General features: G+C 44.9%; 1 protein-coding gene across 3 annotated transcripts in view; it reads left to right on the plus strand.

Annotated features, from left to right (window-relative positions):
- LOC121666325 (limbic system associated membrane protein) overlaps nt 1-25,951 on the plus strand; it is a 1,004,233-nt gene that overhangs the window by 834,807 nt on the left and 143,475 nt on the right. For all 3 annotated transcript variants that reach the window (XM_042031779.1, XM_042031778.1, XM_042031780.1), the window contains one exon: nt 4,484-4,716. In XM_042031779.1, the coding sequence (XP_041887713.1) occupies nt 4,484-4,716 (233 nt within the window). The remainder of the gene's footprint in view (nt 1-4,483; nt 4,717-25,951) is intronic.

A 25,951-nucleotide genomic window follows, 5' to 3' on the forward strand; every position in this document is an offset into this window, starting at 1 on the left:
CTGTAAAATCTCCAAGTTAAAGTAATCATTTAAACAGCAGCTTCACCAGGCCCTAAAGGGCTTCCTTCTTGCCTTTTCATCACTCTAGCCTCTAAATATCATCCACCCCTTCCCAAAGGGTCAAAATACCCCCACTCCATCTCCACAGCCTAGGCTGTAGCTGCTGTGCTGCTTTCTCTCTGAGGCAGAATGGGAAGCACATTGTTGAGACCCCGTCTCTGGTGCATCCTCCTCCTCACCCCGTGCAGCCGCCACCCTGGCAGTGGTTGCAGACAGCCTGGGGAAGCCGTGCCGGGGCTTTCCAGGCAAATGCCGCCTCTCAGCAGCGGGGCCCGTCTGTTCGCCCGAGGAGAGAGGGCGGAAAGCTTAGGGCCGAGAGCTGCTGGAGTGACAGGCACAACATAAACTGCGATGAGTGTTATAGCAACATGCTGGGTAATCAATGCACTGAGTGGCGCTGCCTCGACAGGAGGAGGAGCAGGAGTCACGGGCGCTGGGAATCAGAGCACCAAGGCCTGAGCGAGGCAGAATAGGCTGTGAAATCTCCAGACTTGCTTCGCCAGGATAGAAGATGTGGATGCCTGAGCCTCACTCTCCTTTTCACTCGCTTTCCCACCCATCAATAGGAACAAGCCCTAATACTTTCAAGAAGGAAAAAAAATATGTCTCTGTCCAGATGGAGCGTTCCTCGGAGCCTACAAAGGCACGATTGCAAGGAGCGCTGTTTTGGCCCAGGGCTGCGCGGTAGACTGGCAGGCAATGGAGGAGAGAGTACAAGCAGCAGGACTTTTTCCTGGCTCCTGCCCTCCCCCTGCCTGCATGCTGCCAGATCTCCCAGCCTGTCATGAAATCCAGGGACCAGGAATGATGGTGGGCAGCCCTCTATCCTGTCCAAGGCAATGGTTCCTGCTGAAGGTCCAAAAGCATTCTCCTGCAGCAGAAGCATCATCCCCTCCCCTCCCTCCTGGAGCACAGCTCAGCCCCATTGTCTGCATTTGCATGTGGGAAAAATGAGGCTGGAGGAGGAGTGTGAGGATGACCTGGGTTTCTTTCTCCACATCCAACTGTTGCTAAAAATCTTCAGGTGCCAAACTTGGCCGTGTTTGTTTACAAGGACACAAGGAAGGGTAACGGGACATGGCAGCAAGATCTTCTGTCCTTCTGTGTCTGTGGTTTGAAATGGTGCAAGATCAACAGTTCCCAAGTTCCTACAGTGATCATGCAAGGCATGCCCATCACCATTCACTGACCCTCTCGTTAGGCACATCAGAGATGTCAAAAAATTAAACCTGCAACCATAAGGGAAAGAATAATGGATGGATCACAAATCATTTATTAGCTTTCACTGAGGCTGATGGTAATGCTTCCAATAAGCCTAATGAAAAGCATTTGACTGTCTCTGTGAACTTGATTATTGATTATTAGTGAACAATAAGAGTCCATTGATATCTTGCTGATGCGATGCTCCTATTGCTTTGCAGTTAAAATGTCAGTTAACATGCCATTTAATATTCTATTAGTATTGAATTAGCACTTATTACACTGTGAAAATCATCACCATAAATCCTTATTAAAGCATGATCCATTCATCTGGGTGGCATCTCTGGCAGACTAAGAGGGTGTGTGTGTGGAGACAGACACACTGAGATGCATCATCCATGTGGATGCATGTTCAGAGCACGCCAGGACTTGGAATTTCCACCTTTGTACATTGATTTTCCCTGACAGCTTGAGAGGAACAGGTATGGTGAACAGAGAGCTCAAATCCATTTCACTTACTCTTCCCATTTTCCTCTTTTCTTTGTCCTCTCTCCTTTCTTTTATTTTGGTAGCAGCTGCTAACTTATTTCAGGGGCAGTTGCAAGGTTGTCTGACTGTAGCTATTGACCACTGCCCTAGGGCTGACCTGGATGTGTGTAAGACAGGTTATGACACATTTTCTCTTTGACAGAGAGGAAGGAGGGTCCCTGGTTGAGCCTACCCACAGGAGCAAGAGGACAAGGCTTTGTTCTGACCACACCACTGAGCTGTTACTGACAAGACACCACACAGGGGCATATTTGCTACCCTAACAGAGAGTTACAATGATCAGGTGCAGGGCAGAGCTGCAAAGTGCTCGCTGTAGCCTGGTGGAGATTGGAAAGCAGCCTGGTGGGGATGGTGTGGTGCCCTGGATCTGCTGGAGTCCAGCAACACTGATGGCTGTTCAGGGGGAATTTCAGAAGTGACTGAGAAACTTCAGCTCCCACTGACTTCAGCTTCTGCTGTTAATCTGCTTATCTTTTCACCACCAAAATACCTGACCCCTGATTCTTGGTGCTGTTACAACTCTTGCATTTGAAAGACGGCTCTTGACCCTAAGGCAGCCAGCTCTGGAGGCAGTCTAGGTGTTCCTACAGAGCGTCTTCTCCCAGGCCTGGAACACACTGCCCTCCCTGGGTCCTGGCTTTCACTGGTGATTACAGCCTAGGATGGCCAGTGGAACTGGAGCAATGCCTCATCGTAGCGGTGCTGGTTTCCACATGTAAGTGGCTGCTTACAGACTCCTCTGCATCTTTCATTTTGACAAGGAGTAGCTTTTTTAAAACAACTCAGATCACACCTGAGAGTTCACCTCAGGGACAAGTGCCTGCCTGGCCAGGAGGGTGGGCTCTGGCCTGAGGGCCAAATTCTCACTCCCCTTCCTTGTCTGGACAGTGTCAGTAAAGGACAGGATCTGTTGGGCTGCTCCCTAAAGCAAATGTTTGTCAGATCAGACAGAGCTGCTTACAGGTTGGCCAGCAGCATGGCATGCCTCGCATGGATGCCCACGCAGCTTGGCTTTCCTCCTGCCCACAAGTAACCCCAGAACAACTTGGACAGCATCCATGGGCACGCCAAAAAGGAGTGGGTGTGAGGTGCCGGCCACAATGGTGGGGTCACATCACAAGGAAAGGCAGCTGCAGCACAGCATGAATGAAATGCATTCAAATAGAGGAACTTGGAAAATGTCTGACCCATGCTAAAAGGCTGTATGAAAGCCTACTGTCAAATATTTGTCTTATCTTGAAGCAATAATCTTTATCCTCTCTCTTTTTTCCTTCAAATACAACACATTCATGAATAGTGAATAGGACACAGTCCTGTGCAATGTGATCTAGGAGGGCCCTGCTCAAGCAGGAAGGTTTGACCATATGACCTCACCTTACCCATTCTGTGATTCTGTAATAGTGGTGGCAAGAGGTTCTGGGTTATTTGGATGCTGGAACACTGTGGGCAGAGCTCTGAGAGGTGAAGGAGCAACAGCTCTGGAGACTGAGTTTTCCTGTTTATCTGCAAAGCAAATGTGGTGTGAGCTGCATCAGGGAAAACCTGCTCTCAGCCTGTCTGAGCCCAGCCCTGGGGGGTACAGCTGCCAGGGTTAAAGAGGAATTATGTCTCCCTGTCTTCTTCAGCCCTGGTCCTCTTGAATGAGACAGCTGAGAGTGAGCAGGATGTCTCCTCAGTGGCATCTCCTCATCTTTTCTGTGCAAGTCTCATTCTGGTGGTAGGAAGTGGTACAGAGTAGGTGCCTTTGCCAAAAATGCATTTGTCTTCGCAGCACCTACTCTGCTCTCCATCAAGAAACTTGTCAAGTTATGGTTGCAATGGGGTTGGTCCGTCCTCTGACTTGTGAAGGTTGGCACTCAGGGCCGTGGCAGTTGCTGGTCTTCCTGCTGGTTGTCTGCTTGCTGCCCCTGGCTGTCATTCCTCCTCTCCTGTCCACCTGAGATGTTCACAGGACATGCTGCATGTGTCACAGGGATGACAGTGATGCTCCCACAGCCTCTCATTCTTCAGCCTGAGATCTGCACTTGCCTGCACAAACAGGCAGATGTGCATCAGCAAGTGTGTGTGTATGTGTTAGGAGGGTGATGTTTCAGCAGTGAATCCCTCTTTACACAAAATTATTTTTGGTCAGAGGGATACAGATGGGAGATACTCCATAGTTTCCTCCGCTTGTGCTGCTGAAACCGAGGGATGGAGGAGCTGCGCCCCGAGCTGACAAAGCTGGAGCCGTGAACCTTTGCCCTCCAGGCTGGAAGGGGTCTGGGAATGTAACTCGTGTATACTCAACTTTTGAAGGTGAGGGAGAAGCATGGGAAGAACTACTCCTGACCTTTCTCACTGGCAGGATTGGAAGGGATTTGGTGATCAAGATCTCTTGTGGCCTTCCAAATTAATTTTTGGCGCATGTGTAGGCCACCAAACAAAAGGAAGAGAGAACAAGAGACATGTCTGCCCCTAATCTCGTGGGTTTATGAACCAAAGGTTCCTGAAACTCTTCAAAAAATCATTGTTAAATACATGTCCAAGGGACAGCAATGATGAGAAGATACTATGGTTCACTGGTAAGGCAGGAGTGTGCTGTGAAGTTTCTAAGCAAAATAGTAAAGAGAAGGGACAAAAGGGAGATGATGGAGAGGGTTGTTAATCACCCCCTTACCTGTCTCATCCTCTGCAGGTGTTATGTAGAAGACAGAAGCTCCAAGGTGGCCTGGTTAAACCGTTCTGGCATCATTTTTGCTGGAGAGGACAAGTGGTCCCTGGACCCTCGAGTAGAGCTGGAGAAGAGAAACCCCCTGGAATACAGCCTGCGGATCCAGAAAGTGGATGTCTACGATGAGGGGTCCTATACGTGTTCAGTGCAGACACAGCATCATCCCAAGACTTCCCAGGTTTACTTGATCGTGCAAGGTAAGCAACATGCCTGATAGGAGAGCAAAGAGCAAGAGACACAGTGGAGGGACCTGTATTTTCCTAGGAGAAGCTCCAGAGTCAGTAGCCTGTGTGTCCCTTACGTTTACACAGGAGCCACCAGGACTCTTCCCTTCCACTGCGGCGTAGCGTGGTTTTACTCTGCTGTCAGGTTGTCCTTTTAAAAGTGGTGACAGAGCAGGGGACACCAATGATGCCAAGCCATATTCTAGTATAATGCAAACCTGGCTCCTGCCTCTGGTTGTTTTGGCACTGATGGGAAAGCTTTGTTTATAATGACAATCTTCAGAACATTGTGCCTTCTCTCTTCCCAGAGAGCCCTCTGGTTTCTTCGCCTCCTCCTTCCTCAGGTTTCCTTTCTTTTTTCTTGCGTCAACAACCTGCTGTGCTGGTTTTTTGGCTTTCCATAGCCAACTCTTTGCAAGGCTGGGGAATTCATTTTCCTATGAGTTTTTCCATGCTGGGTCATTGGTTCACAGGGAGCGCTGTCACTAGGCATGTGTGAAACCTGGTACCTGAGGGCCCTGCCACATGCCTTATGATGCCCTCTCCTTTTTTAACTACCCTCCTCCTGTGTGTGTTATAGGGAACAGGAAACTTGGTGAACCAGCACTTCCTATCTGTCTGCCTGCATTTATGGCATAACAGAGAGTAAACACTTTAAAGAGTTCATCAGTTACTGGTAAGGGCATTACTGAGTTTACTTGTTCCATCCTGTCCAGACCAGGATACCAAACAAATGAGTTTACCCAGTTTTGTTTAGTTTTGCTTTTAACCTTCATGCCATTTTGTCTATATGACTATTTATATAAAATATTTAAAGAGCAGCTTAGGTGATAGGTATGTATGAATGTGTTTAATACGTATTACAGATATGTTCAACTTCTAGATTATCCTTCAGGCAGGAATTTGCTATTTCTCCTGATTTGTCTGGTAACCCATAAGGCTGCAGATTTTATTTCCCCCAGCAAGTTTTTGAATCGCTCTGATTATAAATGCACGCAGCAAGAGACTTTTCCTCTTGCTGGTACTACTTTGCAAATGGGGGGGCTAAGTAGCATCCCAAGTGTTTATCTGCAAGGTGAAGGAGTCTGCACTTGTGGTCAGAGGTGATGCTTTACACGCAGGTGTAGTGAGCCAGAAGGCTCCTGGTTGGTTTTTTTGCATAGAATCCTCCCCCAGCAGCAAGAAGAGCGGCCCACGCCCGCACACGGAGCAGCTCTGCCGGTTTGGCTGAGTGCTTGCTGTGTGAAATGCATTCCCCAGCCCTCGAGGTGTGCCCTGCCTCGCTGCTCGCTACAGCAGAGCAGAGCCAGCCCTCTGTAGGTGGTTTATTACTGGTGAAATCTCACAGCATACAATTTCCATTTACCTGTCAAGTAAAATATAGGGACAAATGAATTCTAGAGCCGTGCATATGTATTATTAATTTTATTTGTGCCTATTAGATATGGGCCTAAGCAGCAAAATTGAGTTCTCTAGCTGAGCTTTCACTTAAATACATGGGTATCTGGCTCTGAACTACTGCCACCTTTCTGAGAATGAGAAAATTTAGGTTTTGACACACCTGAACTCTGGATGCCTGTAAATAAGGTATCTGTGGGTAATCTTTGTTCTAACACCTGTCATGGATTTCATAGAAGACCCATTGAGATATTGTGCTTACTGTAATCCTGTAATTAGGTGAAACTCATAGCTTTAATTTTTCTAAAACTAAATTTAATCTGGGAAAAAAGTGAAGGAAAATATAAATACAAAATCCTTTACAATTTGGAAGAGTTAGTCTTATTTTAAATATGTTTTAAAAATAATCTTAACTAATAAAACTAATTCAGTACAAAATAATATATGTTAGAAAATAATCCCTGTAGTCTCAGAGTATTATTTTCTTATATTGATTGCTATTTTTCTAAGCTTTGCAGGCTGTCTGCCTGAAAAATAGTCTGTTGCTAGTACAAATTAAAGGAGTTTGGATATTGAGTCATGCTAAACTATTTAGTTTTATTTATTTAATGTAGTTTATTTACTTCTCTTGTTTTCGTGTTCATACATTTCAAAACATAGGCGATTTGAAGCTCCAAGAATTCCAAATGTAAAAATAAATAATTAAGAAAAAATACAGCTCATAAAACATTAAATGACATAATGGTCAACTGGTCTGCCTGGTAATCTGGGAGGAGAATTTCTGGAATGATGGTCAGTGATCTCCTTTGAACAAGCTCAGGGAAACAAAAACAAACCAGGATCAGAGACTCATTGCTAGCTTTGTGCACACGGTTGATGCCTGGATTTGCCAGTGAAGGATACTGCAATGACAGCTGCTCCTGCCCTGGAGAAAATGGGCTGTTTTAGGGCCATGCCCAGGCTTCCTGTTCTGCTCACTCAGTGTTGTCACTGAGAGATATTTCTGCTCCCCACTACCAAAGACAAGTCCTTAATCTCTCCCAGTTCAACTCCCTCATCTGTCTAGCCCCTGTGAGAACACAACTTCTATTACCCCTAGACACAAATGGGATAGATATATCAGAGACTAGTAAGTGAGTAGGCAGATCCTAGAGTGCTGTTGGAGCCCTTAAAACCGGAGACCCAGTCCATGTCCACAATGCCACCTGAAGAAGGCAGGCTTTGGTGTATCCTGAGGGTTTGCTGTGTTTAGATCACTGCAGTCTAATGGAGTTGCAATCTAGGACCAGGTCCTTTCCAGCCTTGAGAAAATCAGCTTTCCCTGGGGTGAGCTCTGCTTGGTGAACTCTGCTGGCCAGAGCTGTAGAAGTATATCACAGAAAGAGGGACGTCACCTCTCTAATGTACGTGCCCAAGTCCTTTAGTGTTTCCAAAGGAAGAGCCAGTTCTACTTTGTCAGCCAGCACCAGTCTCTGCAAAAACAGTCTACTTGGTCTGCTCCTTTCCTCTCGTGTGTATGTCCACGGATAAGATCCCTCTCAACTGGGCATATTGCTGTTGGGGCTTTAGGAGCTCTCCTGGGTTTTTTTTTTTCCTGTTAAAGGAATTTTCCCCATACATGTTGCTAGGGGGACAAATTGCTGGGTACTTCAGGAAAACAAAAGAGGTGGCTATAGGGGTGGGGTGCATCTGGCTACTCTTGTTTCACCCGGGTATGTGGGCAGTCGGTCCCCAGCGTTTGGACAGAGAGAGAGGCTGCTTTCTTCGGCTGCTTTTCCTTCTGCTGGACAAGCCCCGGGATCCCAAAGCCCACCTTTCCTGCCCTGCTGGAAGCCGGGCTGTGGCTGCCCTGCCCCGCCGTTGTTTTGAGCCTTTGCTACGTTGTAGCCCTGCTTGCCCTGCCTGCCCAGACCTCCGGGGGGTTCCCCGTTTGGATACATCTCATCTGCCATCCAGGATTTGTGCTCGTCCCTGCCGTTCCAGCCTGCTGTTCCTGAGGGTCCGGCCGGACACTGGGATCAGCTGCCCAGGGGTTTGTGAAGCCTTTGTCCCATCCCTTCCCGGGATCCCAGGGCACTGGTGCCGCGTGTTTCCCGAGCTCGCTCCGGAGCGCCCCCTGCAGCCGCGGTGGAACCATCGCACCTGCCCTGCTCACCGGGAGCCGCCAGCGCCCCTGCCGGCTGCGAGCGGAACTGCACCCGAGGGGAAAGGGCCCGACAGCCGAGAAGGCTGGGACTGGGTTTGTGATTGCTGTTACTGCCAGAGTTGTTGTTGTTTTGTTTGACTGGTTATATACATATATATATATATATATATATATATATAGTAAAGAACTGTTATTCCTATTTTCCACATCTTTGCCTAAAAGCCCCTTGATTTCCAAATCATAATAACTCGGAGGGAAGGGGGGTTGCATCTGCCATTCCAAGGGGGGCACCTGCCTTCCTTAGCAGACACCTGTCTTTCAAACCAAGACAATTGCAGAGGTCTAAAAGGGGCGTAATGAAATGACACTTAAGAAAAAAATCAGAACTTCATGGATAGCTTAAAGTAGAAAAAGTTGTCCTCCTAAGTCTTTCCTGCTTTTCAAACATGAAGAAAACTCTGCTAGTAGAAGTAGGCATTCACTGCCAAAAGATTCATTAGTACAACTGTGGCCATCTCTTCTGTCTTTCTGACCCAGGTGGGCAGCACTGCTTGCAGTCCACTAGACTGGAAGCGGCTGCCCAACTCAGCTGCTACCAGGTGCTGTGGTACTGTGCTCTCTGCACTGGGGTGAATGCAGCAAGAGACTGCTCTGAGCTACCACCTCACTCAAAGCATTTTGTGCTGCTTCAATTTGGGTGTAATAGCCCCTTGTGAAGCTTTCTGTTTTACTACCCCAGATATTTCTGCTGGTGTCTGATCAAAAGAGTGAACACTTGAAAGGACTTGCAAGAGATCTGGTCCTTCCCCATGCAGTGAGACAAGATCAGCTCTACAGTGGCTGCCCCCACCAGGTACTTTTTGAAGATGCCCTGTGCCCGCATAACTAGTGCATGTCCATTATTTCACTCTCCTTGCATCTGGAGAGATTTTATTAATGTATGATCCAAATTGATTTTGCTGCCAATTATTTCTGGTCCTTCCAAGACACAGAGTTGTTATTACTCCTTCTCTTCCTCAAAACTACCTTTTATCTGCCTGAAACCCCTTAATTCCTGTGTCTCAGAGATCTCTAGTCCAGCTTAACAGGCTCACTGCTTTCCACAGGTCGTATTTTTCAGCCCCTGTGGCATATATATTTCACTACTGTCTGATTTGTCTACATGTTTCCTTTAAATGTACTATCCAAAACCAAAACAAGAGTTCCAGTTTAGGATTCAGTCATGCAGATACAAGTACCAGCCATGTTTTGCATATCACACTTCACTTACCTAACCCCAGAATGAAATGAGATTTACCTTCTTTATACAAGTGCCTCGCTGCTTTCACTTATTCAGTCTTTCTGCCTTTCTAATCCTCTCTTACTGGTCTGCAGCTCATTCTTCTCTTTTGTATTTGAACATTAATTGTTTTCCCCCCCTACGTGAGAATACTGCATTGTGCTTGCTGCTGTTGGAGGCCATCTGGTTGGTTTCTCCATGGAGACCGCTTCAGTTTACTTATGATCCTGGGCTCTAAAGCACTTGCAACTGCCCCCAAGTTAGTGTCATCGACAAAAGTCAGGTGCCTTCTTTCTGTTCCATCATGAAGGTGTTAATTAAAGTATTGAAAAGATCAGGACACAAAAGCAGGCTGTGGCAGCAGCCCACTAGACCCTTTGTACCTGGTGGAGAGTGATCTGTTGATTGCAGCTCTTTGAAGCATCCTGATAGTGATTTAACATCCCCTATATTCTCTTAGCTTGTTGAAGACTGTCAGGTCTTCTTAAGTCAAGATATATCACATAATCACACATATTGCTTCTGCATTATCTGCTATGCCAGCTATCCTACAAAAAAGGGGAAATGAGGCTGAGGTGGCATGATATGTGTTTGCCAAAAGTACATTGCTTTTTCTTCCCGTTTACTCCGTTATTATCTTCTCGGTGCTTATAAATGGGATGTTTAATCATTTGTTCCAGTATGTTGAGTGACTTGTTCCAGGAGAATTGAGTCGTAACAGGGACACAGTGGCTGCCCTGTTCCTAGCATTACCTTGGGTTCTTGTTCTTTTAGGGCTATATCCTCAAGCCCTTCTCAGTCTTAGATAACGATTAAGAAATTCCTATAGTCCTTATTTGTCTCATCAGGATGACAGGCACAAGGGCACAAAGATCTTAGCATGCATGGGGTTTAAAAATTTCTGCAATAAAGACCTAGCCCTATCCAAGTCAATCTGGAGGAGTAACTCTACTAGGAGGAGGCAAATGGTTGCTGTCCAGAGCCTTTATGGATAGGTATCATTGTTAACAGAGGCAGTTGGGAACTTTTCAGTGAAAAAAAAAAAAACATTCCACTGGTTTTGAATTTGATTAAAATTTAATCAGGAAGGTTTTACAGGTCTGAGGTGCTTTTTCTGGTCAAAATCTGTGAAGACATTACCACAGCCTGTCTAAAACCTAACCATACTTAGCTGAGGTATGAAGAGCTTCACATTCACATTTTTGCTCACAGCCTGGGACTCCTGCAGACTCACTAACGTTTCTTGTGATTCCCAGTTATTGGTTGTAAAGAATGTGGGCTCTCCATTTGTTTAATGTTTCTTTCATTAAAAAAAAAAAAAAAAAAGAAGGGCTTTGTTATTTTGGAAAATTTGGAAATGTCAGCAGCAAATGATCACAAAGAGGAATGCTTGTTTACTGGCCAGCCCTAATCACAACCCAAAGTCAAGTGCATAGCAGCTAAGGCCAAATCCTACAGTTTTCTTTCTAACTGATAGGCATCAGTGTGGGAAAAGAAGTACAGAGTGTAGCCTTTCTCCATTATGAATTGCCTTTGTAGTGCTCCTTGCTTGCAAAGATTCAGACTCACTGGTCATTGTTTCAACGTGATATAAAGATGTATTTGTTGTTGCTGGGATTTAACCATAGAGAGTTTATTATTAACTCTATGAGTAGATTAGCTGTGCACCCTCTCAGTCCACTGTGCTGAAATTAGACTTTGTGCTGGTGACTGGTACAGCACAGAGAGATCCTTTACCCAGACAGGCAGCTGAAGCTAGTCTGGTTTCCCCAATACAAACTGCTCCGCCAGCAAGGCCCTTGGTAGGACCTGGGCCTAGGGCTGAGGAGGGAGGGTGTTGTCTGCCATCCCTGGAGGTATTTGAAAAGTGTGTAGATGTGCCACTTAGGGACATGGTTTAATGGTGGACTTGGCAGTGCTGGCTTAACTTGATGATCTTAGAGGGCTTTTCAAACCTAAATGATTCTGTGATTCTGTGATCCGCCCAGCTCTTGCCCTCATTTCTGAGGACAGCAATAGGGAAAGGTGATGCTTTGGACTTTGGGATTGTGAGAAATATTTCTGAGCAGAACTGATGCAAGGCACTAGAGTGTGTTTTCTAGGAGCCTGAAGTCAGATTTTAAGTGGAGGTAACTCCTGCTGGTCACCAGCTTGGGACCTGAGACAGACTGAGGTTCTTCTGACCAAATGTAGGTGTAGCTATTGCTGTGGGTCGTCTTGGACTCCCTTTGTCATAAGCGAGGAGAAGAGGCTTGTCTCAGGCAAAGTCCAGCTCATCCTTAAGTAACCATCCAAAATTCATGAGACAAATTGAACGGTGGAAATTTCATCATCCCTCCACTGGCTGTAGTGGGAAGCCCAGACTGAGCAGTCCTTCTGGAGCCATGCATCCTTTTAACTTTTCCACACCACTTTCTGACAATCCTCACTGGTGTTTATTCCTGCCAGAATATAGCATTGGTGGCTGTCATTGCTTGTTGTGGGGTGCTGAGAGACTGGAGCCAGGCTAGTCTTGAGCTCAGCAGATCTGTGGTGGGAGCCCACCTTCCCATGGCATTCCTGGCCTCTTTGGCCAGTGCTGGAAGCTGAGCAGTTTGAAGAGAGCTGAAGCTATTTTTCCTTCGCTAGCTAGACCGCAAGGATGTTGGAGTCAGATGCTGTTCTCTGAGAAATGCTGGCTTCCCTGCTTTGTGGGCACAGAGCCCAGAAGTCGGAGGGATCTTTCTGAGCACTAACACTATAGCGTTTTTCATTCCAGGGAGCGTGCAGTAGGTAAGAGCAAGCACAGACCACTCTGTCTTTTTCGGGACATAGAGCCAATGGGAAAATGACAGTGTATTTGGAATGCTGTTGCAAAGAATAATGAGATAACATGGGAATATGAATTTTCTAGGAGGAAGGAAGAAAGGTTATTTTACTGGGAATGGTGGGGGAGGAGAAATAAAAGATTGAAGGGAGGAGATAAATTCAGGTTACTACAGGGACTGAAAGAGTGAAGTCCAGTACATTTGGAAGGGAATGACAGCAGTTTGGTGGGGAAAATAAGCTGAGAGAGCAGGGGGTAGTCCTGGGCAACTGAAGCATGTCAGATCTTGCTGCACCACTTTGCTGTTACCATGGACCATAATCTCCTACCAGAAAAATAATTCCAGAATGTCAGGCACACAATAGTATTGGTGGAAATTTTTCTAGGTTTTCTGTGCTGGTTTGTTTTGGCAAAATCATGATGTGCAGGAAAAGGCACCTGGTGTTTCATAGGTTACCAAGGAATTTCCTTTCACTCCCTATCTAGTATTTTTATTGCCTCCCCATGGTGTCCTGGTGCCTCTTAACTTCTGTTTTCCTATCTCCAGGCATGGTTGGAATGATACCATGCAGCATAGGCTTTGGCTCTGTCATATTGGTTGGAGCTTAGCACTTCTTAGTGCATAAATCAAGAGGTTTTTCTGGAAATATTTTGGTGCTTGCTTTGCAGGTGCAGGCAGGAGACAAAAACAGAATACTTCAAAAAATGCTTACTCATTTTGGAGAAAGAAGTATAGCACAAAATACGTGGAATGCTTTCCTATGGCTGGGAGGAAGGATCTTGATACAATGATCCAAGTCCTTAGTGATATAAATCAGCTTAGTTTGAGTGGACTATTCAGAGTGGTGTCAGCTGGTATTGTGTGATTTTGTCTGATCAGCTGATTCTAGATTCAGAGCAGTGCTTTGAAAGGTTTTGCCTTGTTATTTCTCAGTCTGATGGTCTCAGTCTGTAGTCGCAAGTCTTAGCTCAGACTGTAAGACAGGGGAGTAGGGACAATATTTTTCTCTCAGCTCCAAACACAGCAAGAACTTTGTCCCACTACTAAGTCTGCTAGCCCTTGGGAGAACACAGATAACCATTAGCTGCGAGACTGCACATATCAATCCACTTTAAAGCCAAGTGTGTTCCAGCTCCCACTGCTGAAAAAAAAACTGTGGTAGCACAACAGTTGCCTCGACTTGTTGTGAGCCTTGAAATTTGACCCCATTGGCCCACAACAGGATATGTCCCCTTGGATGTCCTAAGTCATAGGTTCCCATTGCCTGTTCTCTCCATGATGGCCAGTGTCTTGTCAGTAGCTAGTGATTTTTTTTTTTTTTTTTTTTTGCCACATCCTCTTGAGATTTCTTTGTAGAAAAGAACTGTTGTTATAATTAGGAATCAATATCTTATTCATTTTACATGGCAAGCCTGTAACTGCTTAGTAGCTTGAAAATGAGCAAAAAAAAAATTCAAAAAAATCTGATCTGAAGCTTTGGCTTTCTAACAGAAAATAATGAGAAAAGAGATATAGCTTGTCTCCATTAGAAACTTTAGGGTCAGTTTGTCTCTTTACTTGCAATGTGGGTGAAAGCTAAGGTTAATCATATTCCACATTTCTGTGTCTCAGATTAATCTTTCCTGTAGCTTTACAAGAAGGGTGCCCTCTTGACTAAAACCAGTCAAGAGGTCTGAAGGTGGGAGGCAATAGGACCTAGAATATGCAGCTGTTCTAACCCAGGCCTTGCAATTCCAGCCTTAGTGGAACAGTGTGTTCCTTTTGCCTGTTTTTCTTATTTCATCGGTGCCAGTTGAGTCAATACTGCCAATCTGCCATGCTCAAAACTCCACATGGGATGAAATTCCAGATTCCTGGGGTCCACCAGCTCATGTTCTTTGGTTTTGGCTGCTGTGTTACCATCTACAGTCATCATAGCTGTTTGTTAGTAGATGAAAACCTGGATCAAAATCTTGATTCCCCTGAAATTGAAGGAAATTTTGCTCCATTGGAGCCAAGATTTCATCTGAAATTGGAATTGGCTAGAAAGAGATTGTAAAATAAACCTAAATTGAGCCAGCAGTTCAAAAACAACATCAAGACTTATAGAAAGAAGCACATTTCTTTCCTACCTTAAAAGCTTTCCATTTTATTCTTTGATATTAATTAATTACAGAAATAAAGAAATTGTCAGTTCAGGGAAGGGAATAAGGAGATGGTGTTTCTAAAATGAGGGTGGGGAAAAGAAAGAGGGCATCGTCCCTGTGCTGTGCCTTCCACCACATTCCTGTGTCTGCATGGTGCAGCTTGACCCCAGCTGAGCCACGGTAACTGTGTTTCCTACCATTTATCTCTATCCAGTGCTGGCCCTCATCACTCCTGAAGGGATCTGTAGTCTGTCCTTTTGGTGTGTAGGCATGCTATGCCTTGTAGGATAAGCCTCCTGCTGCTTTCCACAAAAACAACGAATGATAAATTGTATTAGGTAATAGGTTTTCAGGGTTTGGATTTTGATGGTTTTTTCAGAGCTCCAGCTCTTGTTTTTATCTTTAGAAACATTGAAATTTCTACCCCAGTACCAGGTCCTTTCACCAGAAAGTGAAGAAATACTCTGAGAAAATAATTACTTAATATCACATTTCCTGTGTAGCTGCTAAAATGTCAGTAGTTGGCTGCTAGGGAAAAAAAACTCCACCAACAAAGTAACAGAATAGTGGTTTCATTTAACAAAGCCCAAGATGTGATAGCTAAGGGGAAAAAATAACTTGCCAAATGTGCATACAACAAAATAGGCAAAAAGGAAACAGATACTTAGACATATGGCTTCCATTTACATTCAGACAGAGAGCACTTTCTCAAAACCCAACCACAGCTTTTGAAAATGCCTTTTTTTTAAAAAACAAATATTAGGTTTAAAAGTGTTAATTTCCAGCAGAAAATAGGAAAAAGGTTGCTCCTGGGAAGGGAACAAAGGTTGGTGTGAGCAGTCTGAGGGAACACAAGCACGTGGCCACTCTTGCTGGCAGTTCTGGGTCTCTACCTGCCACAGCTCAGGCTATCAGTGGGCAGAGCTGTGGTAGCAGGGACCAAGCCCTGCTTAAGAAGTCATGGTGGTGTGTGAAAGTCTGAAAATACAATCAAAAGATCCGATTGTTTTTCAAAAATGCATTGGGAGTGCCATCATTTGTCTGCCTCCCTTTTCCTGAGAGGGTCTTTGGAAATACCCAGATGGGAGTTGTGAGCTTTCCCACTTCTGGTATCAAAAGCCAGAGGCTACTGAGGCTTGAGCAATGCTGCTTTTAAATTTCCCTCCTTATTCGTGTGTCAGATTTCCCTTACACTGTCTATTTGATGGTGTGGTCTTGTGCTTCACCAGCCTCTCATAAAATCTTCTAGGAATGTCTTAATTTATTATGTGGACACATATAAGAATGAGGAACAGTTCTTCAAAAATAAAATTTTTGGGGCTCCTCAAACAGAAAAGTCTACAACTGCATTTTTTCCCCCTTCCATGAAGGTTACCTTTAAAAAAAAAATCTGTGGAGGAAAAAAAAAATTGATAACTATGTAGGTCCTCTTTAATGAAGCAAGAATTGGATTTTGGTGATAAGTTTTAATTTAGGGCAAATAATTTAATTGGAATGATTCATTAATTTTGGGGTGCGTAAATTGGGCCTCTGGCAGCCTATTATCTTCTTTATTCCTTTCTGTGTCTTCTCTATTGGCAGCATAAGAAAAGCCTTTTGCCCTTAATAAGGTAAGGAGACACTCCCTTTGAATGTGCGGAGAAGGGACTGTCATGGTGCAAGGATTTGAACATAATGGCATCTCACCTTTAGGTGCCCTCAACTTGCGAGACACTCAGGCTGCAGGACCAGCGAGTTTGTTTTCACACTGTCTGGGCATGTGGATACTCAGCTCTGCATAGGGTGCAGGTGATGTGGTGGGCCTGGGGCATCTGGCCTCATCATAAGAGAGGTTGGTAGCACTGCTTGGTGTTTTGAGAAAACTCCCTGCAAGGAGACCAGAGCTATGCCACCAGAAGATGTTCTGTGTTAGGGCTGGAGTGCTGTAAACTGTACTCTGAGTCAGTGGGTGACTGGGACATCCCCTCAGGTTTTGTTGACTGGGAGGATCAGCTCTCAGCTTTGGTATATAGCAAGTATGTCATTAATGTGTTATGGGTAGACAGGCAAAGTAAAAGAGTAAGGAGCCTTTCGCAGGGAGAGAAGCCAAGAAGCAAGATCCTAAGCCTCAATTCCACATGGCCCTCACGCAGGTGCTGCAGCAGCAGCTGTATTCTGGAGAGTCTCTTCAAAATGATTGTCCCCTTGTTAGACTGATGGGAATGTGACTTTTGGGTATGTTCCTGTTTTGAATGCGAAAAAAAAAAAAGAAAAAAGTCTTTGGGAATAAGTACGATAAATCTCCCCAAATAGCTACAGAACAGACTGTGCAAGGTAGAGGCCTTATGACCTTGACTATACAAATCCAGCTATGGTTTTAGGGATTATGACTGCATAGAGCTCCCAATTCACAATTTTACCCGAAAGATAATCCACTTGTTGACCTACAAAATGAGGTTAAGAACCAAAGTTCATAGGGAGATCACCCCTCATGATCCTGTTTGAAGGGAGTGTTAACAGGGTGGCAGTGACTGTTTCTCCTACTGTGTTTTTAACTATTTTGATTATGTTTCACATAATTCATGTCATGTTTGTATTCCAGGAGAATATTTATAGCTGTGTAAAGCCTGTGGACCACCTTCAGAATTCAGGTAGACACCTTGGTTTTGCCTGTACATCCTCTGAGGATAGTATCAGGGAAAGCCCTGGACTCCAAGCTAGATGGCACAGACTGACTCATGTTTGTGGTATTTGATGGCACTACTTTTTGGAATGGCTAGAACATGTCCACACTACATTGGGCACTGGTGAGGAGGGCTGTTCTCTTCTCTGTTCCCTGTGGTGACCCTGTGGCCCTAAGACATGCTTCTTTTCTGGTTGCTTGGTTTGTTGTTTTCTGGTTAGAAGTGCTTAAAATAAAGCGAGGGCTAGGACACAGTCTGGCAGACTGGTGCTTTTATAACCTGATGCCAGAGTGTGTGTTCCATGGCACAAGAACATATGGAAGAATTTAAAAGCCTGGGGTCTGTGGAGTTGGTGTTGGAGGACTTTCGCTGGTTGAGGAAGCCAAACTTGGCATCATCTGCATGTCTGGAGTGTGCTGTCCATATCAGCTGTGCTTGCTCCTGCTCTGAGAGGGGATGCACTTGTTCATTTCGGGAAAGAGCCTGAGAGTGATCTCATGGTTGTGCCCATGGCTGACCAAAGGACTGGAGCAAAACTAACAGACTGTGGCTTGCTCTCTGGAGCAAAAGAGAACAAGCCACATTGGCAGTATAGGCTTTGCCGTTCAAGGTCATAAAAGGTTTATCTCTTTTTAACAAATCCAGAGGGTTGTGTGGTTCTGCTAAATAAATTGCACGGGGACCCTATCAGAGACAGGACTAAAACCCAGGTCCAGCGATAAACATCTGTCACTTAGTATTTTAAGTGTGACTCTCTGAAGGTGTTGCATCTCTTGTCCGTATGGACACTTACTCTTGCAAACAGAAGTGGTGCACTGCAGCTGAGATTCATCACACTTAATCTCAGACATCTGAGTGTTAGTAACACAAATCTAAACTAGTCATCTGGCCCTCATCTGTAGTCTGTTGTGAGAAGGTGGCATCTTAACTCTTTCTGCTGTCTGCCTTGAGATAATGTGATAGATCATTTCCCAGAAGTCCTTTTTACTTTGGACTACATGAGGAATGTAAATTACTAATTTAGATTTACACAGCAAACTTTTCAATGTCTAAAATTTGATGACATGAATCCACTTAGTATGTCTTTGCAGGAAAGATGAAACCACATAAAAGACTAGTTCTAGACACTCTGTCATTACCCACAATCTGTGTTCTCAGCCGCATTGACAGGTCTTGACTATTCCTCTTGCCATAACCTGGACTGTGTGACATTAAATAGTATAACAATACCTTTTGTTTTAGTCTATAATCTGTTCTTTACTGGACAATGCTTTCAGTTATAATCCCAGACATATTTACCTGTCCTTGCAAAGGGCAGCTGAATTCCCCTCCAAATCTCTTACTTTAAGCCTGATATAAATTCATACAAGTTATCCCAGTGAAAGGTTAGAGTCTCCTTGATTGGATACTCTTGCCTGCTCTTTCCCATTGAGCCAGAGGGTAAAGGACTCCCCTGAAAAGATTTCTGCATTTCCTGCCACCAGCCCAGCACAGCCTGAGGCACAGACTAAATTTTTCACGAGACAAGTATTGCTATTCTAGCCCAAAGTGTTCCAGGGTACTTAATTTTTCTCCTAGATTTCCTGCTGCCCCATCTCTCTAGTTCTTGAGATCCTTTGAGACATCACTAGTGTTAGACCCAAGTGCTTCTTACTGTCGTCTTTCTTCTCCCTGGAGGTAAAACTATATAAGATTTTAAAAAAGAATTCCAGGTATTTATTGACTTGCAAATGCAGTTCTCAGGAGCTGCAGTGCCTATTGTGTATCAGTGCTGGGTGCTGCCATGCTTGTGTCCATCTCCAGTGCTTCAAAGTCCATTACTTCCTATGAATTTCACAGTGTAATCCTCTTCTTCCTGGGGTTCAAGGGCATACTGTGGACTGGTCTCCCTTCCAGCCCTTTCCACTCCCTTAAAAAAAACCCAACAAAATTTCCACCTTCCAAAAAAAAAATGAAACCAAAAAACACCTCTCCATCTCCATTTATCTAATCATATGGGGTTTGTGGGCACGTTTTCTGACAGCAATTGCAGAAACTCTCGAGTCTGCACCTGAACAGCAGAAACTCCTCTCTTTGGCTCCCAGATCAAATCAAATCGGTGTTTATTTCATTGCCCTGATAAATTTTTTATTAACTGTATTAGAAGTCTGTGAGGAAGAGAGAAGAGAAAGAGAAGAAAAAAGCTGTTCAGGAATGTAGACTGGGCAAAGTGCCCACAATTAATGGGGTAGCAGCAACCAGCGGGTATTTGAAAATTCACCGGTGCCAAGTGCCAGGAGGTTTTTGCTGCCTGTGACAGCTGGTCATCATTATCGGACGACTGCTTCTGTGTACATCTTAGATCTGTGTCTTTGTCTCAGACCAAGTCACTCTCAGTTTCTGTTTTGCAGAGACATACTGAAGCAATTAGGGCATGTTGGATGATTGTAGGGATGAGTGAACAGTGTTGGGTAATATACAAAAATTACAGTTTCTCTTCTATGCTAGTCCTAATTCCCATATCTCAAGATGAGCTTAAACCACCGTCCCAGAGACAGGCCTCCCTCAGCATTGTATGAATTTGAATTGCAGTTTTGCAGCTCTATCCAACTGCTTGGTTATTCCTTATTCATTGCTGCTATAGGTCACTTGGCCTCTTCAGAGATTGTTACAGCCCATTCTGAGTGATACACATCTTGAAGGAAGCAAATCCCAACACCCGATGCACCATTTATGTTGCTAAGTGTCCGCTGTCCCACTAATGAAACAGTGAGCACATAATCTTGGTCAGAAGCTGCAAACTCATTGGAAGCTGCTGAGGGCAAACTGAGAGTACTGATATTGTGCCACCCAATTTGAGGAAGAGAATCTGTAAGGGTAAATTTCTTGTATGTATCTGCCAGAAAACCATCTAAGAGACAAAATGTCTCCTTGGGAATGCGGTAAATCCAGCAGAGAAGCCAAAGCAGAATAATTGATGTAGAGAAGCATCTCCGAATAGAAGGGTTAAGTACAATGCAGGCACATTCAGGTTGGAGGGAAGTGGCAATAGCATTCCTCCATCTGGGGAGAAGTCTGGGGAGATAAAAGCTTTATATCAGTTCTCATTGAAATTTTTGATCTGGAGCTCCCCACAAGGGGCAGTTGCTTGACTACATGTAAGTTTTTTGTGCAGGAAGACTTCTTAAGGATCTAGAGGGCACTCAGCATGGACAGTGTCTGACATGAAGAGAATACATGAAATAGAAAACTGTCTTAGATACTATACCTGCCAGTTTTTTGCAGGTTCTGTTCCTCCTTGATCTGGTACACTCAGCCATTGGCCTGTTCTGGAAGGAGAAGCTCAGACCACTGATAGAAAGAGGTGTCCTGAGCTCTTAGGAGGTGTAGTCATGCCTTCTCAGGAGCTTTCCAACCCAGTACTATAGAGCTAACAGCAGACTGACCTGATTTTTTTGAAAGGCATATCTGGGGCACTCTTGACACCATGCAGGGAGGGAAGGAATGTTTTGGTTCTTTTTTGATGAATAGCTTTTTCTTTTCATGGTAGCCTCAGAAACCTCGAATGGGAAGAAATTGTGATTCTTGAGAAGGATGTGCCTTTCAGTTGGAGTGGTGACTGAAGTGTATCTTTAAGATAGTTCAGCCAGGAATGTTGAGTGTGGGAAACAAAGAGAATAGTGAGTCCTCCAGACTAAAGCTCATATGGGATACAGCACCTCAGCAGGGAAGGACAGTAACAGGATTGTTTACTTTCTTTTGGTATGAACAGGTATCCATGCTGTGAACATTTGAACTTCTTTTTTGCTTCCACATCTTTGCAGTAAAATGTAGTAAACACTACTGTGCCAAAACCCAAGTACCAGAGGTATTCCAGACTGTGTCCCCACAAGCCATTGTGAGGCAGCATATGAACCTCACGAGGCACTAGCTGGCAGAAGAACTCTCTAATTGGATCCCAGTCTGTTGTAAATCAGAGGGAAAATAGTTCTCATAACTTGACTGATATTTTAGTTTATCATCAGTTAATGTTGCCTCTTACAGGGTCTCAAAATATGCCACAGTTCAGGTTCTCCAGTGAATTTGTTCATTAGAGGACCAATCACTGAGCTGTCTGCCATGGCAAAGCAGGTATTCTTGTCATACATCAGCTTTTTCTCCTTGCCTTTTGCTGCTAGTGAGTTCTTGCCATCCCTATTGTGTCTTCATTTCAGTTGTTCACAGTGACACAAAATGTCTCCTGCCTGAGGTCAATCTCCCTGTGATAAAAGTCTTCCACAGAATTAGTCAGGCTGGAAGACAGATAGGTATCAAAAACATAAGCCTTCAGAAAATGGTGGCAGGCTGTCAGTTCCCATTAGCTAATGCTACCTGGGCAGCCTGCTGACTCTTCACCATTGTAGGTGGGAGAGAGAAGTTTTAATGAGCAGCAGAGGGAGTGGAGAGGGGAAAAAGAAGAAAGTAGTTTAGAATAGAAGTGATACTTCTGGTAGTGGGTGACACACATACATGTGTGCATGTATATGTCCATGTAGTAGTTGAGAGCTGGTTTATATCAGTGCAATTTCACTGACTTCACAGAAGTTGCTCCTGATGTTTTCCAGACCAGTGCTGGGGTATGTTGGATTGGATGTAGGTGCAGAAACACCCTCAAACCTCAATCTGACTTGCCGAGTATTTAAAGAAGGTGTCTGCTCCTCTGTGGAGGTCATAGCTAGGACTAGCAAGAGCAAATCAGGAATGGGATGTATTCAGCTGTGAAATAGCCTCCCAAGGGCAAAGGTAGAAGAGTCATTTCCCAGAAAGTTTAAAGACTAGTTGGCCAAAACACTATTAGATATGCAGCAGAGAACAAACCTGCCTTTCCGAATGCCCCCAGCCCTGGAAGATAGAATAAGTGTGCAAATGATTCTTCTGTCTCTAGAGTACATGAACATCTGAGATCTGAATTGCTGCAGGTCCCATTCTTCTCCCTAGCATTCGACCTACATTTAAATTCTAATTGACTTAGAGTGAAGACTCGTAAAGCTCTCTGTGTTTCGCCCGGATGCTGAATCCTCAATGAAAATATAAACTGTGTCATTAGATGTTGGGCGGATGTTGAGCATAAAGGAGCTGGTTTAAGCTGAAAATTGCACAGCTCATTCCAATTAGTCATTTTGCATATAAAACACTTGCAGTGTCTATACTTTTAGAGAGCAAAGGCATTAGTATAACTAAATACATCCCCACTGGATATTTTTATTCACACAAATGTTGATGCTGAGCTAACGATGGAGATGTCATGTGCCTTGTTTGGTTTTCTGGACAGGTGCAACATCTTCCGTCCTACTGACAGCCATTTTTACTTCTTCAGGACATGCATTGTCTGCCAGGGCCCTGAGTGCACTCACTGGACCTTGACCAGTCTCTGCAGGGGTATCCACCTACCCTGTGTCCAGGGTCTCCATGTAAGCTCAAGTCTGGATCTGCGTATTAGGTGTACCTGTCTTCAGCTGGGTCTCTGGTGCCACCTCTTGGATGGACCTTGGACCTGGGTGCTAGGTAGCATATCTCAAACTTTTATCTCTGGCCTTGTTTTCCTGCATGGACCCTGGATCTGGTTCACCATATCTGGGGCTGTTGATGAACCATGACACCAGCATCTGGCTTTGCCCTCTCTTCAGGTCCTAGGGGACTATGCTGAACTGGTAAGGACACAGCCATAGTCATGCTCAGCACAGTGCCAGTACAATCTGTGCAAATTTTGGGTGGGACTTACCTCACTGAGCTGTATTCTTCTAATAGGTGTCTAACCTGAGGAAGTCTTGAAATGCTGGGAATGAATCAGCCTCTCAAAATTACTCTCTATTCAATGACTGGAGGGTTAGGTTAAAAATAATAGAATCATAGAATCCGAATGTTTTTGGTTGGAAGGGACCTCAAATATCATCCAGTTCCAACCCCCCTACCATGGGCAGGGACACCTTCCACTAGACCAGGTTGCTCAAAACCCCATCCAGCCTGGCCTCAAACACTTCCAGGAATACTTACATTAAATATCTTATTTTGGGAGAGTAAATTAACTGAACCACAAGCCTTAAAATTTGTGTGTAAATTCTACTGTAGTTTGTTTTCTTAAGAAAATTGTGTTTATGCCTCTACCGACAGCCTGATTCTGATTATCTCTGGAAGAGCAAATATGTTTGTGTAAGCAGGAGGAGAGCTGGATCAGCATTAAAGGTTTTGAGTAACCCAAGACAAAATAGCTTCTCTCTCATTACTGTCTATCACTAGTAAGGTGCTTGTGGGCCTCCCAGTCTTTCTTCGGCTGAGCACTAAGAACTCCAGTTCAGTTTTAATCATCAGAGGGAACCTTGCATACTGGTGCAGCTTGCTTCATGTATTATATGAAATTTTTAGAAGCATTTTTCTCTGTCTTGCTGTCCATCCTGAAAGGCTCCCCTACAGAACATTCACTACAGGGAAGGGAGTCTAGTTTGCTGTCGAGATTTTATTCAGTGTTTGACCATTATGCTGTTGAAGGTTGGGGTGGAAATTAGGATTGTAAATTCTGTCTCTTGAGTTTAAAAGGGTTTTGACTCTTTAGATATGAAGCCAGCAGAGCTCTTGGCAGCTCCTGGCCAAAGGAAGAGAGATCTTCAACCCCTTAACTGGAACTCTTTACATATAGTACTGTAGTGTCAGCAGTAAGGCTCAGGAATGATCAGGGAGATAGCTCCCTGAGCAACTGTGGTAGCATGTTTCCACTTCCCTTGGAGATTTGGGATTGCTAATGCTGATCTTCTGATGTTTGGAAATGCAAGGCTCTCAGTCCTCTTCTCCTATCCTTTGGAGATGGACTGCCTGAGAGGTTTGACTTCTCCCTTGTTAGGGGTGCAAAGGGCACACACTCAAAACCGTTGTGTTTGCTCCCAAAGCTGTTGAAGATCAACAACCAATGCAAAGAAGAGAAGGAAGTAAATATCTCCTTATGTTAGGCTTGCTTTGATCTGTTTAGGGCCCCAAGAAAACTTCTGGGGACTTCCATGTTACTGTTGACTGTTGTGGAAGATAATCAAATACTGTGACAGCAGAATCAAAGTCTTTAAATAGGTTAAAAAAATAGGTTGCACCTCATCCACAGGGCATAAAAGGGAAGAAAAGAAAAAAAAAAAGTTGCATTCTCCCTGTTCCTCTAGAGCAAGTAGCTGGTTGTTGGCAGAGTTTCTCTGCCTGAAGGCATCACAATATAACATGTCTCATAATGGCTGCACACCTCCTGCTGTGAGCTGTGGGATTTGGAGAAGAGGTACCCAGGCTAGCCAGGAGAGCAGCACACACAGCTGGCTTCCAGCTGCCATTGTCATCCTGTTACCTGGCACTGCCTTCTCATCACCTCATGAAGGTGAGGCAGGGCTCCTCTGCCAGCCGGGCTGTCCCTGGCTCATCCCACTGTGCCATCTGTGGGTGAGCTTCACCTCATCTCTAGGGGAGTACAGGAGCAGAGAAAACAAAATGTTTGTGATGGGCAAACAGGCAGCACTCCTCCTGCTAAATACTGAGTGGGGAACTGCAGTAGCTGTTCCTGGTACAAGGCAGTGGAAAAGCTGAGGCCAGCCTGACTGAGCAGATCAGAGGAGGCAGGAGGGAAAGGAGACTTTGCTGTCCTTTAGAGTAGAGAGGAAGGTCGCTCCTGTGTTTGGTACCTACTGGGGTTATCTAGGTCCAATCCTATGCTGTGCATCAGGCTTCCAAATAGCTTTGGGGCTAAATTCTCTGACCCCCAATTCTTTACTTGTAAGGCTGCATGCAGAAGGCTTGCGGACCTTGCAGACTTGGGGCATGCACCTGGCAGATTCTCAGAAGTGATCCCATGTTATCACAGGTAATGAACATACAAAGCTCCACTGCACAAACAGGTGGTGTTTTCTGCCTTAACTGGAAAGCTGCAGCAGAAACAAAGTGTTTTGATGGCCAACCTCCTCCCGATTTCAGTTTAAATACCACCCTCTTGTTCCTGGCCATCCTATCCTTTACCTCCAGAAAGATTCAAATTGGAGGAATATCCCAGGGAAGAAATGCTAGTGGTACTAAGGCTGTTATTTGGATGTGGGGACAGGGAAGCAGAGGCTGTATGATGATGTGAGTAGGGCAGTGATGCCCTGTATTTGGCACTGGTGAGGCTGCACCTTGAATTCTGTGTTCCCAGTACCAGAAAGACATTGAGGTGCTGGATCATGTCCAGAGAAGGGCAATGGAGCTGGTGAAAGGTCTGGAGCACAAGTCTGATGAGGAGCAGCTGAGGGAGCTGAGGTTGTTTAGTCTAGAGAAAAGGATGCTCAGGCAGGACCTTATTTACATCTACCTGTAAGGAGGTTGTAGTGAGGTTGGGGTTAATCTCTTCTCCCAGGTAACACATGGTACGACGAGAGGAAATGGCCTCAATTTGCACCAGGGTAGGTTTGGATTGGATATTAGCATATTATTTCATGCCTGAGAGGTGTCAAGGCCTGGAACAGGCTGCCCAGGGAAATGGTTGAGTCACCATCCCTGGAGGTATCTAAAAAATGTGTAGATATGGTGCTGAGGGACATGGTTTAGCGGTGGGCTTGGCAGTGCTGGTTAATTGTTGGACTTGATGATCTTGGAGGCCTTTTCCAACCTAAACAATTCTATGATTCTGTGGTGTAGCTAAGGAAGGGGTGAGGAGCTAGTCTGCTTTTTACACCTGGAAAACCCAGACAGAGTCCCTGTCATGGGGAGAGTGCAAGAGTAAGAAGCAAAAAAGTCACCTTGAGTGCAGCGGGGCGGTGAAGAAAATCTCTGCA

The sequence above is a fragment of the Corvus kubaryi genome, unplaced genomic scaffold (genome assembly GCF_017639235.1).
Source record: "Corvus kubaryi isolate FWS band 111438036 unplaced genomic scaffold, C.kubaryi_AGA036_p1.0 37341, whole genome shotgun sequence".
Classification (NCBI taxonomy): domain Eukaryota; kingdom Metazoa; phylum Chordata; class Aves; order Passeriformes; family Corvidae; genus Corvus; species Corvus kubaryi.